Source organism: Dermacentor andersoni, chromosome 1 (genome assembly GCF_023375885.2).
Source record: "Dermacentor andersoni chromosome 1, qqDerAnde1_hic_scaffold, whole genome shotgun sequence".
Lineage (NCBI taxonomy): Eukaryota > Metazoa > Arthropoda > Arachnida > Ixodida > Ixodidae > Dermacentor > Dermacentor andersoni.
This window is the reverse complement of record NC_092814.1, coordinates 51,910,594-51,928,070: the sequence shown is the minus strand read 5'-3', so window position 1 is coordinate 51,928,070 and position 17,477 is coordinate 51,910,594. Positions and strand designations below refer to the sequence as shown.

The 17,477-nt window shown below is 48.2% G+C and overlaps 2 protein-coding genes across 2 annotated transcripts in view; one reads left to right on the top strand and one right to left on the bottom strand.

Moving 5' to 3' along the window:
- LOC140219077 (tigger transposable element-derived protein 6-like) overlaps positions 1–17,477 on the top strand; it is a 45,848-nt gene that overhangs the window by 1,525 nt on the left and 26,846 nt on the right. The window lies entirely within an intron of this gene.
- Positions 402–2,152, bottom strand: LOC126545580 (sentrin-specific protease 7-like). Its single transcript, XM_050193501.2, has one exon. The coding sequence runs from the start codon at positions 2,150–2,152 to the stop codon at positions 1,178–1,180; it is 975 nt and encodes a 324-aa protein (XP_050049458.1). The 3' UTR covers positions 402–1,177.

Below are 17,477 nucleotides of genomic sequence, written 5' to 3'. Positions count from 1 at the left end.
CTAGAGTGAGCCGGCAATAATGATGGCTCGATGCGCGCCGTCTTCTCGTGCGCACAAGAGGAGGAAGGTGAACGGCACTTAGGGGCCCGGGGGAGGGGTTGGAAGTGAGGCAGGTGAGTGAGAGTCTCCTCTTCAAGCCTGGCCATGGCTGCTCCTGAGCACGGAGCCGCAGGAGGTAATCTTCGGCGGGTGCAAAATCGAGGCGGGCCGAGATGGCTGGTGACTTCGCGTGCGCTGTGTTCTCGCGCGCCTTTGTGTTGAAGGTCGCGTAAACTCAATTTTCCGTGAGGCAAGAGCCTCTGCATGCCGCTCTTAATCCTGCCAGCGTTGGCAAAGCGCGTTTCCGCGTCATCGAGTAACATTCGTTCATCTTTGCCTGTGCACGTGTGACAGAACGCTTGTTAATTTGTTTAGTAAGCGAATACTAACTGGAATTAATACGGCCGGTAAAACTACGAACCTTAGTTCGTGTAGTGGTGTAATGCTATCGCTACCAATGCTTCGCCTTTCTGGCGAAACTGCGATTTTTTTTTTCCTGCAGGGTAGCTGTCATTTTGACGCGTGAACTGCCGCAAGAAGCACTGTCGCGATCCGAAACCTATCACCTCTGTGAAAGCAAGTGCTACTCGCACGGCCCTGCCACAGCTTTTTGAGCTCGGGGCGACGCTCTCAAGTACGCACCGGTGCCCTCTAATGAAGGCGCTGCTGGTTTATGCCCACACCACAGTTTGCACTACCTTACTCGAACGCATCAGAGACCGACCGATTCAGGTAACATTACCAAATGCCTCGATAAAGAAAGCAAAAAGAAAGTCACTGCACTGTTAAAATTTATTTGCACAAGAAATAGCATACGAAGATATATAGTTCACTCAAAGACAAAATAACATTAGCATTGATAAAATACGCTCAATCAAAAACACGTCTAAAAAGAAGCCCTCCTTCGTCAAAGAATTGACGGTCGCCTACCATTGACGCCCGCATACCAAAAAAGAAAAAGAAATTCCGACAGCAAAAACAATGTTTTTATAGGTAATGAATAAACCGTTGCTTCTTGAGAAAACCGTGTAAGGTGGCTCACCTCCCCCCCCCCCCTCTCCGGTAAATACGTATCACTCATGCTTTCTCAAGTGGCACTGTGCTCGTGGCCTCCAAGGTCGCACAGGAGCGCTGCTTTTCAGCCGCAGTACGGCAGATGGCACATTTTCGCCGGGGTTCTCCTGCGGATGCTGCGACGCACGACGCCAGCAGGAGGAAGCACTGCGCTCGCAGTCTCGGGGGTCTCGTGTTGGAGCTCAGTGCCTGCAGCCCTCACACGCCACTTGGAACGTAAGTCCGACCCGGGATGCTGTTTCTCGTGTAACTGAATAATGAGCTGGCTCATGGCTGTCCGCTTTAGTGCCACGTGTCCCGATGAAAAGAGGTTGCGGTTCATTTCGACAGGTTCGCCGTTCTTGGGCGCGTTGCGGAAGAAAGCTTCTATGTTCATCAGAACATAGACGCCGCAGTCCGTGTTGTTCGTCTGCTGCGGCGTTAGCGGAACGTACAGCGGCATGTTCGCTTCTGTGAACACAAGAACGGATTCCCGTTTCCTCTTCCACTCCTCCGAGAGGTAACCGCGTAAATTCCTCGCTATTTCATCCAAGTTTCTGACGTACCCTCTCAGCGAGTCGAAGACGAGGATGTAAGCGTTGGGAATTTCGTGTGGTGCCTGTTCATGTGGGAGGGCGCGTCCTGCGAAGCATATGATGACCAGAATCCAATGGTTCCTGACGTTGACCGGGACGACTATGTAGTCCTTTGTGAAGACGTCCACTGAACGCGTCCATCTTCTCACTCGCTCATGTCGTAACGCTCCTATAGACAGCTCTGGCGTGGTAAGAGCCGAAGCGCCGAGAGCCCCGGTAAGACAGCTATAAAAATGAGGACTGAAGAGCTGAGTGGCGCGGCCCAGTTCTTCACTCAGAACTTCGTGAAAGATGGTCTTGCAACCAAATTCAATTATAGTGTCATTAAGACATGCGCCTGGAAGCAGTCTCTCCAGGTCCGTCGTTCTCAGCTCCAGGGCACCCCTCACCGCCGGCGAGGGGTACGTTAGCACGAGCTCGGAGGAGCTCGACAGCTCGCTCTCCGCATTCTGGGCCGTCGCCATGGGTGCTGAAGTTCATGCCTCGTTGCTACTTTCAGGACACCACCCAGCCAAGTCAGGGTGAGCTATGCTCGAAAACGATTGGCTTTCAGTTATGCTTTCAGCGTTCGCTACCCTCAGGTTGCTTAATTTTGATGAGTCTAGATTATCGACCAGTGTTGCCAGAGCCACTAAAGATTACCAACAGACTTCGGCCGAAGTGGTAAAATCAGTAGATGAACCTAATATATTTATATTTTGATATAATGCATTTCAGGTTTATTGCTTTACTTTGAGGCCCTGAAAGTAACATTCGCGTGGTATAGACTTCCTAGAATAGATTATATTCAATGATAATTGCCACAAACACAAGTGACAATTTTACACGGACTCCGCCAACTCCTAGCCGTAGGCTTGTTCTGAGCCCAGTGTTACTAAATATTTTAAGCAATTACGTACGCCATGCTAGAAAAAATGTTCATCAGCCATATCAAGTACATACGACCCTGATATTTGCGCACTTGCGCAGTTCCGCTTTCTTTAGATTAAATAACGTATCACGTTGCGCTTGTCTCTGAGGCCTGGGGTTTACTTATTTGAATGCCAGGCATTTGTAGCTGTTAGTACCGTAGCTGTAGCGTGCGTCGACTGGTTACTCGGTCCCACCCCTTGCGCTTCGAAATTGGAAATGTCGTTGACAATAGCCTCCTGCCAAAACTATATGCTTCAACTGCAGAGTGTCTCGAATAAGTCTCGAAGGCTGTGTTCTTGCAGCACTGTGGGCGCCGTACGCGGCTGCAGACGTGTTCGCTATTTGTTTTTGTTTTTTCAGCTTCACCTACTGGGGCTATTTTACATCGAGGAAGGAAAAACTTAGGAGGGAGCATCGCGCAACGTGATTGAAGCCAAACCTGTCGGCCCAACACGTAATCGTCACGTGATCGTCAATATATATATATATATATATATATATATATATATATATATATATATATATATATATATATATATATATATATATATATATATATTGTTACGCCCACAAAAGGCGTTACATTGAAGCCGGGTAGAGTTAGATGCGATGGCCTACATCAGCTGAGCGCCTGTCGATCTTAAGCTAGCCAGCCACACCTCGTCTTCCTCGTTCACCACCCTTCGGTGCCCCCGCATACTGTTTGTTGAGGCGTGAACCGACTATGCACGTAAGAGCGTCACAATATATATATATATATATATATATATATATATATATATATATATATAAACAACATTTAATCCCACTTCCTACTAGACGTATATCCCTAGACATAGTGGCACACTGATTGATCATTTGATTTCTAATTTCCTGCCACTGGAACACCCTGGCGCACTTGAAGTGAATATCACTGATAATTATCCCGGTTTCATTTATTACGGACATTTTATTCATACTCGTGCTGTCAACCTTACAAAATCAACTCTGAACTAAGATGAATATGTTAAACGTGTAGCCGACATTGAGTGGCCTTTTGTTGAAACGTACACTGACGCTAACGTAGCATTTGATGAATTTTCTTCCGCAATAAGAAATGCCTCTTCGAGTCTTCTGAAGTTATGAAATCTCAATAAAAAGAAAACATACTGCTTCACATGACGCGAGCTCAACAAACAGCCCATTGCAGTACATGCGCAAAAAATAAATAATAATAAAATAAATAATAAAAGTCAAGAACAGTCCTTATAACACATTAGATTGATTAACGTTACAACCTTTACTCCAACACACCCAATAGACTACGGAAAGCAGCTGAAAGGAATTATTACGAAACAAAGATAACGCATGCTGGTAATAACTGCCAAAGAAGAATGGAAAATTGTCACCTCCTTTTTAAACAATAATACGTCCGAAGCGATCGTCATTCGTATAACATTAAATGATTTGCTCACTACATTGCTGTCCCCCATTCGCTCATGTTCAATTTAATTATTAGGACGTGGGTCGTTTACATTACAACTAAATAAGGCTAAAGTCATCCCAGTGTATAGGAAAGGCGATGGAACATGCATCCAAAATTATCGTATTATTGCAATTTTCTCATCTTTTTTTTTTTTGTAACGTAATTGAGAAGTGTATCGAGAAACGCTTAACTAAAGACTTCTTAAGACTATACGAATCACCGTTAAGACGCTCTCTAATAATTTTCATCTCCGATCCAGAATTATCTTTCTCCGTTCATTGGCCCACGTTTCGTGAACAAACACTTCTGTTTAAGCATTTCTTAAGCCACTAAATGTACGAATTCGCGATATGCTTCCCATGAATACGTGTTCTGATTCCCCGGAAATTTCGTTTGATAACATCTTTCCGAACCAAACAAAAGTACTACCGCACGGCATCTTGAATGGATCATACAAGATCATTTAAAGAAAACACTAGTCAAAGGTTGTGATAGCGACGGGCGCATCGCAATGTGAGGAAAGGTGAGCAATCGAATATTTTGCCCTGCACCCGACTGGTCTTGTTCATTAAAATTGCCTGATCTGCTTTCTTTCTGTTCTTTCTGCTTGACTTGATGGTAGTTAATTCTAGCTCTACGTAAATTAAACTATTCAACTGCAATAGCTGCTATTGTGACTGACTCACTATCTGTGTGCTCTTTCTTATCCACGTCTAGTTATTCTGCCGTGCTAAAACTCTTTCACTTGCTAGTTCGCGCCCATCTGAAACGCGTTCGTTTAATTTGGGTATCTGGTCATGAAGGTTTGTTTTTGAACGAAGCTGCCGATTCACTGGTAAAAATTTCGCTTTGCGGCTCCGTCCTTCCTGTTATATGGGTATGCCACTGACAGCACACATCACGGCGGCTAGATTGCGGACGAGCTCAATAATAAGAGGCACTATCAGACCCAGTACTCCCTGCTTCTCTAGATTATAAGCACCTGACATTTCCCTGGCGTAGTGAATTCTGCAACACAAGGAGTATTTAGGTCTCCGTCACAAAACTAGGTTGCCGCCTTCCCTACCTGAACATTTACTTACACAGACCAGATTTGATGTCTTCCCCTCTCTGCTCTCTTTGTACTGAGAGAGACACAATGCATCACTTCCCTCTATCTTGTTGCCGCTTTACTGCGCCAAGAATACTGAAACTATACCTCTTCGAAGAATTGCCTGGACCTAACATGAACCAGTTATTCTTTCGTTGGGCTCTCTACTGTGAGATTCAGCAACAGGGATGTTTGCTCCGCTGTCCAGGAATTTCTTGTGGAGTCCAACCAAATGCCTTGTTAAATTTGCATCTTTTCCTTTCTTTTTTTTTTTGAGTGTGTACTTTTTAATAATTAATTATTGATCCTTCCTGCTACTATTGATTTCCATTTTAACGTGTAATTCCACGTTTCAACAGCACGAACTCTATATAGTGCTGTCCTGAAAATTTATTTTTGATTATAAGCTGGAAACCCCCCCTTGGATATGAGCCATATGTTATTCGATGGGGCAACAACAACAACAACGTGGTGGTCTTCACTGTGGGAGAATGCAGCTGTCGCAGTAATAAGTGCAGAGCCGAAGGAATCGCAGGTGCGCTGTGCCGCGCTTACCTACGCGCAGTTGTAAATTTACATATCACACGCGTGCGTTACTGTTGAGAAATGGAAATCCGACGCAAAAAAAGTGTTGCCGCGATGAAACGATATATAGCTTACTTGCGTCGAGTCGCGAGCAACACGATACTGAACCCCGAATTCGTCTTTGAGCAACGGTTACTCGTCATATCTGTGGATTATGAACGTAGCACGTTAATACGATCCCAGTAACTTTCCCGTCGAACATTTATTCTCACGGGATACATTTACGCGGGGCACGTCTGTTTAGTCACTGCGGGCTTCTTAGAAGCAATTTGTGTGTTCCCTTTCTTGTTTCTCGAACACTGCGTGGCGCCCCTTAATTGGGTCGTTTCTAAATAGGCACACAACTGCGGTCGCAGCGCGCGATATTCGCGGCGGTATGCGTTGCGAGCGCTACTGCGTGGGAGGAGACTGCGGGGCATCGCCAGCGGGAGTCGGCGTCGCATTGACGCGAGCCGTCACTGTCGTGGGGAGAGCGGCCTGCGCTGATGACGGCGGCGCGCGACAAAGCGTCGCGCGCATTAGAGCGGGAGGGAAGAGACGGGCGGCGCCTCCATTTGTTTGGGCGCCGCGAGGCAGGGAGCACCTGACGATGCAAATGGGGCCAAATGATGAAATATGCCGCCTGCCATCCGTCGGCCGCGCAGACCGCAAATTGAGTTTGCCGCGCGCGCGCGATCCGCTTTGTTTGCGCCGCGCGGTGACAAATCGAGTTGTGACACGTCATTTGTCGGCGCTAATGCGCCGGAATTCCATTTGTGCGGTGCAAATTACTCCGGGATTTCGGGCGCGCGCGTCTTTCCGGCGCCTCTCGGAGACCGCCGCCCAATTAGGTTTTCCTCCCCCGCACCCGTGCGCGTTTCCCTAATCCCGGCCGCCATTATTTATTCGCCCGATCATTGTCCTTCGATCCGGCGGCCGCTTTAAGGAACTGTTGCATCGCGAGGGAGCCGGCGGCGGCCAAGCGGGGCATTAGGCTCCATTAGGGTCGAGACCCCGCGCGTGTCGATCCCGCGGCGGCGACCAGCGTAATCAGCGCCCACTTGTGGCAGCAGGCCGCCATTAGAGACGCGCTCTCTCGGAGCCGTCACAGATCCATTATAAACGAGTGCGCCCTCCTGAGCGAGCTTCAATACGGACCTTCATCAGTCGCGATAATTGAGCTTCCGCGCGCGCTCTTCTAATCCGCCGCACCGACAGTTCCGCCTGGCCGCGCGCCACTGTGGAGTCTCTGAAGCGCGCCAGCCGGATCCACATGTAGCGCTCGCTTCCCCGGCGAGATACGCTATACCGTGTCCCCGCGCCAGTGTAGAAAAATCCACACGGTTCGCGCGAGCCTGTGTATACGTGCCCAGGGTGGTATGAAGTGAGCGGGGGAAGGGGGGGAGGGAGCTCGTTCCGGACACCCGGTAACAATTAGCCGGTGCCTGAAGTAAACCGTTGTTCGTTCCAGACTGCCAGAGAGTTTTATGCATATCGTTGCTAGCTGGATGAATGGTGTGAGCGTCCCCTTTGGAAAGAGGCGGTGGGTTGCCCCACCAAGCTCTTGTTACTATATTGCCTAATGCCCTACCTACTTAAAACAAAAAAAGAAAAAAAAAACGCGATTAATTCCCATAACCAAACTTTCTGGACCCCTATTGTAAACTTTGTTTTTGCACGCCTCCTTTGTCGTTTCCCTACTATTCTTCCTCCGATCTTCCTATCGCCGCTTACTAATCTCCTACTGCGGACATGTTAACTTTCCCCTTGCTCTCGCTGAACCGAAGGATTTCAAGGAGCCATATGCCTAAATTGACCACTTGGTAGATATCTTCACATTCTAATAAAAGATGCTCCATCGTTTCCCTAGCTTTAGTGCAGCAAGCACATGCTTCTTCTTCCTTCTTGTATCTCGCTTTATAAGTGCGTGTTCTATAAGGCATACTGATCTCGCTTCGAAAGGTAATGAATTCCCTTTGAGTTATCATGTGTTTCAATAAATGTATTGCCTTCGTTTATTCTTATTCCAAGGTATTTATATTATTTTCCCGAGGTATTCCCATTGTAAAACGTGTCCATGTCGGCCATGTCGCCCACTTCTAGAAGATACCACTATTATAGACAGGGATAAGCGCGAATGTGTAAGACTAATAATAGAAACAGAGCAGCTCCTCTCGGCCGCCGACCAATGCATCAGCAAACCGTCACTGTCATTGTCCGCGAGAGAGTTGGATTATTTGCGCATGGCATAAAGGCTGAACTGCATTTTCCACATGTCATTTAGATTTTCTTGTGTTTTCCTGTTGTACCGGTTTTAGACTGTTTTCATACCGTCATATACGCAAGTGCGTCCTCATGGTTGATATCATAGTGTGCACGTGGTTGTTTGGAGGTATAAGTATGACCGATCCCGGAAGTAAAATGCTCGTTGTTTATTATGTTAGCGCTTATCTTCGTTTCTTCTTGTGTCCTTGTTTTATTGCGCTGTACAGATACCTTATATTAGCGATGTAATGGTTAACGGTCTATAATGAGTGAATTCTATCTTTATCCCCCTTACCTTTATAAATTAAACTCATTCTACTTTGTCGCCAACTGTCTGGTATTCGTCTATCTTTTCAACTTTTTCCTACTGCTTTCAACAGAGCTGCCTTACTTTTTGGACCTAGTTCATTATTCAGCCTAACGGGAACCTCGTCTAGCGCTGTGGCTGTGCGCTTCGGAATTTTATCCTTGGCTTTCTTCCAGTTGAAATTTGTCGGCACCAGCTCCTTTTCCATCTGGTTCTCATTCATGCTCTTTTTTTCCTCAAATACAACCTCGCCATTGCCTTAGAAATATTCGGCTGTTATTTTTCGGATGTACTTTATTGCCGCGTCCTCTTCCAGTTTGTTTCCATCTTCGTCTAGGATATGCTGCATTGTGCCAGACTTCATGCCTAATAAGTTGATGTGGTTCCAAGATATTCTAGGTGCGGCCTTCTTTTTCTCACGTATTTCTGACAACCACCGTTCACTTTCACCTTCTAATTTTCTTGAACCAGTATTTGAACCATAGATTTTATCTCCCGGTATATTTCCTATTTTCTGGTTACTTCATCCTGTGGCAGCTGGGCTTTTTTTGCCTGCCTGTGCTCTCAGGATGCTTTCTGTCGTTCGACGATCACTTCTCCTATCTCTCTATTCCACCAGCTTGTCCGTTTCTTTTTTAAAGTGCCCCTCACCAGGCCCCATACCGAATTTTGGTTATACACTGGAATTTTTTACGTCCCCTCTAGGAAGCGTTCTGCCGCAGAAATTGTTCAAATCGGCTCATTAATAGTCGAGGTAGAAATATTTCAGTGCCGCGAACCCATAATTTCAGCAGGCGAGCTAGACCAACGCCTGCTAGATAACGCAAGGCCGGTGCACTTCGATTCGTGACGTCATGCTACCTTGCCCGACTGCCATAGTATCTAGTGGGGACGCTCCCGATCGAGCCGCGGTGGTTTTGGCGTCATCGTCTTCGTCACGCTGGGCTTGGCAATGGAAATTTCGGTCCATGTAGCATGATGTCACAAATCGGAGTGCACAGGCCTGCTATTTAGGAGGCACTGGCTAGACTGCCAAGTGAGACACTCTCTCCACTCGCCCTGCCTAGCCTCCGCAAACGAAATTATCGCGTGACGCATACGTCACGGGCCGCGCCTTCGTTTTATTTTTTCTCCTCGTTCTTTTTTTTTTTTTTTGCGGCGCTGCGCACTTCCGCTGACGGCGTCGCGGGCGAGCTGTTGTGATTGTCTCGTTTCGCGCAGCCCAGGATTTTGCGCGCTGTGCACAATGAAACATGACTAGCGGTATAATTCAGTGCTACGCGAATACTGAGGCAGACACAAGCGGATCGCAGAGCATGGTCACGTGCTGGAACACGGTAGAAAGTGGCATAGTTTCGGTACCTGCGCACGTGACTGCACGACCGTGGAAACAAGCAGACGAAGCGGAAGTATATCTCGCTTGCTTCAGTGCGAAGTAAAACAAAAAGCACGCATACATTCCGTTTGTGTCTTTTATTATTTCTCTAAACTTCAATTCGTCAATTCAAGCAACAGATCACACAAATAACAGATGTTGCCTTGAACATGAAGACAGGGCGTTAACCGAGGGACCCGATTTTTTATTAATCATATCATAATAAGCCAACAAAGACACCAAGGACAACATAGGGGAAATTACTTGTACTTACTAATTGAATTAAAGATTGAATTGATTGAATCAAAATTAAATTGCGCTAACACCAGGATGGAAAACCAACAAGCCCAGCTGCCATTCCAGGATCTATCCGCCGCAATAGCTTTGCAGCTACGGCATTGCTCGAGGTCGCGGATTTGACCACGGCAGCCGCATGTCGACGAGCCGAAATAAAAAAAACGCTTATGCACTTTGATTTAGCGACACGTTAATGAACACCACGCTACCAAAATTAATCCGGAGTGCGCTACTGCGGCCTGCCTCATAATCCGATTGTGGTCTTGACACGTACAGCCCCATAATCCAATTCAAGTTTAATGCTTCTGCCACGAAGCGATGTGCCGTGTGGGGCAATGACAATTCTCAACCCTCTCAGAGGCTATGAAATATGGCGCACAACAACGCCTCAAGCAAACACCTCTCCCTTTGTGTTTTGTGTATACTACGCAGATGAACAGCAGTGGTGCACGCAAGGTAACGTGTAACATCAACTCACCACTCTTGCGTTGGACAAAACGTTGAAGAAATTAAGCATTCGCCGTCAACACCACCGCTAATTACCGTCAATCAAAGCAAACAGCACAGAAAGCTTCGCTTACATCGATTCTCACAGTGCGTGGGATCTGCATATTTTCCTTTACAACGAACATGTTGCTTCTCTTTCGGTATTTCTGTCGTTATTTTACACTTAGAAGCTCACTATATTCCACTCTTTGCTTGGCCATTTGCCAAGTTCTTCCTCGACTCTTGTGACTATATTTGTTATTTGCTCAGCGATCAAATTTGGACTGGCGATTTTATGCTCCTTGCTCTCTTTCCACACTACATATCCCATTTTCAAGATGATGCGTTTATGGTCACTCCCTATGCTGCTATACCCTTCCTCGTCAATGACCATTTCTCTCAACTTTTCATGAATTACTTCTGTCATCAGACAGTAATCAATGGTCGATTGCCGATTTCCCACTTCCCACGTGGTCTGCCCGTCACTGTTAGGCCCTGTATTCACGATAACGAGGTTATGTTGCCCACAGAGATCTAGTACTGACTTCCCGTTGTTGTCGGTATAGCCATCTAGATCCTGTATGTGGGCATTCATGTCACCTAATAGGATAATTTCGGCACCATTCCTGAAGCCCTTAATATGGCACTTCCTAACTCTTGATTCTTCTCTCTGGAATTATTTCCGGTCCTCAAATAAGTTACCCACAGCCAAGTTTACTTTCCACTCATTGTACATAATAACCAAGGATGATCTTGACATTTTGACTTTACTCTTTTCCATTTGGCTCACTGATGGATGAGCATTCCGACTTCCCCTCCCTTTCTTTCCGATTTAGTTCTGTTGCACCCTTCCCAAACATAATTCTCAATCACTGGCGGCTCTTCCGAGTCTCTAAGGTGCGTTTCTGTAACTGAATACATCCCTATTTGTTCTCTTTTAGCTGTTCCTCAATCTCTACCCAGATTTCCTTTCTTCTGCCGCCCTGCATGTTTATGTAGCCTATTTCATGGCGAGCTCTCCTTTCTTGTTTTCCTACTTTTTCTCTTATTGACGGCGATGCTATTCCGAGGTTCCCCTAGGGTACCTCCTTCATTACTACCTACACTGGCCTTCTGATCGCGCGTGGGCCCCCCAAAAAAGCGACCGCGCGACCAGCAAGTCACCAACCCACTTCTCGTCCAAGCCTATGATTGAAGTAGATCCCGTCTCGTTGGAGACCACCACACCTTCTCACTTCCCTGTTTACTTCTACAACCTCGAAACCTTTCTCTCAGGTTCGTAGCTACCTACAGATGCGATTATTCTACGTGCTCACCGGGGATGGCCCGACACTCTAGTATTACAGCAGCCGCGGAGTCCGTCAGGGCGGAGTACTAAGCCCAAAGCTTTTTAATCTAGCCCTTATTGGACTACTCAAGGACCTGTCAAGCACCGTTCGACTCTCTCTCTCTCTCTGCGCCGACGACATCTGTATCTGGTCGTCGGGGGTGACACGGCTTCAGCTTCGTGCTCGGCTTCAGAAGGCAGCGTCATCGACATCATGCTACCTTCGTAAACAAGGTTTCTGGAGGTGACGTGAGAAAAGTGCGCAGTAGTGGCATTTACCCGGAAGCCAATGTCTGCATACAGCATATAAGTTAACGGACAAGTGATATCGTCCAGAAGTCACAGGTTCTGGGGAGCTGTGACTGACAGAGACTTGAACTGGACACCTCACGTGAACCACGTGAAAAAGCGACTGATTGCTATATGTCATCTGTTCAGGTTCCTTGCAAGAAAGAACTGGGGGTGTCCACACAATCCATGTTACAGCTATACAGGTTGTTGTTTGCTGGGTTCCTCCGGTACAGCCTACCTGTTATATACAACACCTACAAAAACAATTTGCGTACAATTCATAGCATTCATGCCCAAGCTCTGAGGATATACCTTGGATTACCACGCAGTGCGTCAACGGCTGAAACTATTGCCATTGCTGAAGATTATTCAATCGCGACGCACATCGCCGTCGAGACAATGCGTGCACATGTCAGGCACATTGCCCGCAGCCCTTGCCATTACCTCGCCGCACTCACCTTTGCAAGACCCCGCACGTCATTTAGCACAACTGTCAGAGCATATCGTGCCTCGCTTACATCGGGGTACACACCTGCGGCAAGGTCGGTGTCTCCTCCATGGTGTTTGTGCCGCCCTGAAGTACATCTCATAATTCCAGGACTTCCGAAAAAGTCAGATCTACCACCGCTTGCACTAAAACAATTGAGCTTACTCCTGTTGTACGAGAAATACAGTAGCCACGTACACATCTACACTTACGGATCGACCACATCGACCAGTTCTGGGGGTGCTCCATTTATACCGACACAAAGATTAACACTGCCATTCAAAACGTCACATGTCACGACGTCCACGGCTGCAGAACTCACGGCTCTGCGCAGTGCGCTTCAATTTATTGACACAGAAAGTCCTGGTACGTGGGCAGTGTTTTCCGACTCGATACCGGCTTTACACAGCACGCAAAGGGAAGCCACCCATCGCTCTTTGACCCCTTTTCCGCCACTCCCTTTCTTAATAAAGTTTTACTACTACTACCCGTGTACGTATATTTAAGTGCACGTTAAATAACCCCAGGTGGTCCAAATTTCCGGAGTCCCCCACTACGGCGCACCTCCTAATCAGATTGTGGTTTTGGCACGTAAAACCCCATAATCTATCCCCCAATAACCTGTGTATAGGTCGATAGTTCTACGCGTATTACTTGAGCGCACTCCGTTACTTTTATTGACGTTCGAGTGCGTGTCTTCGAATGATAGAGGACAGTTACGATTATTTTATATGGACGCTTCAAACGCACCAAGCGTTTATGCCTACGTCCGCATCTGATTACCTCCGGAAATGAGTATTGCGTCATATAAATTTGAGCCAGCAGCAGTTATCATGCAAGGCTGAGCAGGAAAGCCTGTAACTTCCTGTACATCTGACTAGTAATCATCTCTACTGGGATAAGTGATCCTGTATGTGTTCCCGGCGGCCATAACTTCCGCTCTTGTGGAATGAACTGATAGTTCGTTTCATAACATCGAGCTTTCACGCCTCCAAATTAGCGTGCTCCGTTATCAGCGGCTAAAAAAGACATCGACTGCGTAAAATTCACTGACAATTACGACACTCCCTAATGGGAAATTTGAGCGCAGCTCTATACGTGTTTTCGTTTCGCGATATATGGGCTAGCGCGGACAATCTGTCGCGTGCGGCACGTTCCAAACCTAGCGAAGTGTGGCGCGACTGCCTCGCTAATCGGGACATCGCGAGGGGCAGCGCGTGGGTGACGCGTGGCCGCAGCCAGACATCCGCTAATGCCGCGCTTTCTTTCCAGACTTACCCTTTTAACGGAGCAATTTGTTCTAGAGAAACGAGATGGCGCTTTCGGCGGCGCGCCGCACGTAGCCTCGGCGACACCGCACGAATACGAAACCTCTACCGTTTCCACCTTGCTTCTGTGCGATCAGCTGTCGGAAATGCAACTGAGTTTTCGCTAACGCACTGTGCTCCAATCATGCTGGATTGAAGACGTGTGCAGCAGTTGACTGCAAAAATAGTGACTGGCATATTAAGGAATTGAATGAATATGTGTGGCCAAGTTCGCGGACCGCTGCTGTAACTCCGCACGTGTTACCGGCACTTCGAGATGTACATCTTTCCTCGAGGATACAGAAATTTGCTCATCCGCCAGCGTTGTATCGCTAACTTTCAAAAAAATGTGCTTCAGTCCCTGAACGTCAGCAAGGGGTAGAACCGCTCATTAAAGAATGACAAAGGGAGTAACGCTGCTTCCAAAGGGAGTTTCGCGCACATGTCAGCACACACCTACCCCAATTTGCACAGAAACTTACGCCCACTCTGTCGCCAACGTGTTAATGAATGAATAGGCGCACACTTGAATATATGCGCACCATACACGCACAATAAATGACGTGCTACACCGATTGCGCACGAATGGTCGAAGCCGAATGTTTCGTGATAGTCCACAAGAGTAAGCGACTTACCAGCGATAATACATCTTTGCTACAAGGTATTACAAGGTACAAAACAGCTACGTTTCATGCCTAGCGCGCAGCAAGATCAAATCTATCGGAAGTGTGCACACCCGCGAGTGATTAGGCAGAAAATAATTAGATTGTGACCGCATGGAGATAGTCAGAAATGCGACACGCTGCTGCTTCAAAATATTTACGAAATAAAGACCCAAGAGCAAAACATACTAATCCTGATTCAATTCATGAGCGGAAAGTTTGGATAGCTTGGAACACATATTTGGCCCCGCTTTTAGAATAAGAACAGTATACGCTGCTTGCGCCGTTTGGACATAGCTTAATCAGCTCCGAGAGCGCTTTTGCATGCTCTCAGACGCTGTGGCCAAAGCTTCGTTTCGTCCACCCAGTCACCGTCTACGATATCTCCCGAAACAGAGGTTTGCTAAGCCGCACAGGCGTCATACACACCCATTGTAAATGCGGAGGCAACGGAGGCAGTTGAGGCAAGCAATGGATGCGTCACCACGTGAACAAACATGGCAGCGCCTACGGGATCGCCGCGAAAAGGGTCAATATGGTATCGGTGGTGTCATCCCGTACAGCCGTCGTCGCCGCAGAGCCCCGTCTTGCGCGGCACTACGCTTTTCTCACACTTTCGCCATATCCTCCTCGCGCTCTTCGCTATTGCCGTCTTTCATCCCCCGCTGCGCTCCGCGTTCGCTCTTCCATCATTCGCTGTGCTCCTTCGCTCGGTTACGAGACGCCGACACCGACGCTCGCCGCAGAAACGGGCGCCTGAGAGCTCCGCTCTGAAACAGATATTTACGCACTTCCGTTCAAAGAAACACCTTCCGCGCCGTTTTGTCCCCGAGGAAAGTACTGCCCGTGGCCTTTACTGATGCAACTGATGCAAGAGCCTGTCACGAGAACACCACTCGGGCATCTTTTCAACCTGCTCCATGGGCTGCGCAGGCGCAGTACTTCGCTGTCATTGAGATTTATTGCGTCATACTGGCTGAAACCGGTATTCACTTGGAACGTACTTATGTCCTTTTACATCCAGAAAAAATTCGAATGACCCGGCATTAGTTACGTGCGAAACAACTGGACGCTTAGGAACTGAGTGAACAGGAACCTACGAAGTGGGCTTTTATACTGTCGAGTACTTTGCAGGGTGCTCCACACCTGCGATGCTGGTCCGAAACGAACATTCGGATGACGTAAGAAGCAACTGCTACTGCGAGTAGCCTCCGTAGCCGTTTCTTAAGCACCATCTAATAATAGCAATCACAGTAGCTATACTACTACAACGCTTGTTCAAGTGCGGGCGTATTGGCAATTAAAGTGATCATTTACGAGCTTTTATTTTCTTGTCCGACATCCTTACCATTTTTCTTTTAAATCCTCTGTTGCCCGCATAGCGTGCGCACAACCTTCTGCCAGCAGCTGAGCTCTAACAGTGACATGCCACCAGCAAAGCCGTATCCTGAAATTATTTAACGGGTCGAGTCAGCCGCTTGTTGACATGGAGGATTAGTACGATCAAAACATCAGCAGGTCACGCTGCGAGACTCGACGATTCGAGCGCAACGTCGTAGCCACGTGCTCCGTTTACGCCGCGCACGCAAGCGAGACGGAGAGAGAGAAACGGGAGCGCGGCAAACGAGATAACTACAACGGGATCCTCTCTTTCTCCTCGAGCGAAGTGCGCCCCCAAGAAAGCGGTTTGCAGAACCGTTGCACCGGCAAACGGAAACGCACTCTCCGAAGACTCTCAAAGGGAACGGGAGTTTGCGCGCCGAGCCAAGTACGGCCAATCCATTTAAGACGGCAGTGATTAAAGCGCGCCGCCCAAATGCGCAAGGGACGCTCTCGTCATCGCGTTACACGTCCATTACGGCCATTTAAAAGCAGGGCGCAGAGCGCCCCGCGAGATCGGCGGCGGTCAATACAGTCATCTCGCACGCGCGCCAAAGGCAAAGCTCTCCGGCACCACATTCAGCTGGGCTTTACATTCAGCGGAGCCATCGCGGAGAGCGCGCTCCCGCCGGACCCCAGACCAAGCCATTTTCCGCTGAATGCGCTCTCATATTGCGGTCTCGTTCCTACTCTTCTTGACCCTGGCCTGGGCAAACAAAAGCAAGAGCGGGGATTCCCGGCAGAGCACAGAATGAAAGAGCCCAATGGGGAGACTCCCTGAAAAGAAGCCCTCCGCCGAGCCCAACGAGGAAAAACAGGGCCGTGGGCTCTCGCTGCCAGGCGAAGAGTGTTCGCCCCTGTTGGGGAAAAGTACGGGGGGAAGGGGGGCGGAGGAAAAGCGCCCATCCGCCAGCCGTTCTGCTCGTGCTCCCTCGGGATTCGGTTCCCCCTCCTCCACACCGACGAGCGCGCACACCGAGCCAGACCACCGCTCGCTCCGGCGGTGATAGGCGACTTCCGATGGCAATCTTTCGGGGTTAGAAACGAGATTAAAAATCCGTATCATTAAAGCGCGCTCGCCCCTCGTCAAAAGGGGCTTGAGCGCCTATGCCATCACGAAGGCCCGCGCAGAGGAGACTCAAGGAAGCGCGGATCGAAAAACGGCGAATCGGAAAAACGAGAATCGCACACCTTGAGACGGAGAGAGCAGTGCCACAAAAACGGCGATAGAGTGAAATCAGCCTCGCTCAACACATTGAACACGTTACAAAAACTGAGGGACGGGGTTAAAATAGAGGCTCCTATCAATGCAAGGCGCCAAAACGACGTCCCTTTCCCCCTTCACTAAACACGTTCATCGCAGTGAAACTCCTCAGACTGCGCAGAACAGCTTGTCGTTCGTGCGCGATAATTGCCACGAAACACGCCCATGGCAGTTCAGTTTGCATAATTTCACTCAGTACAGTCGTTCAGTGGGTTCACCAGTGCCGTTTTTCAGCCGACAGAAAGAACAGAAGCGTCAAGATCAGGTGCTGCCCTCTTACGATAGGAAAACAAGACTGGAAACAGCGCGG

Coding starts and splice junctions, on each gene's coding strand:
- LOC126545580 (XM_050193501.2), bottom strand. CDS start 2,152: ATGGCGACGGCCCAGAATGCGGAGAGCGAGCTGTCGAGCTCCTCCGAG.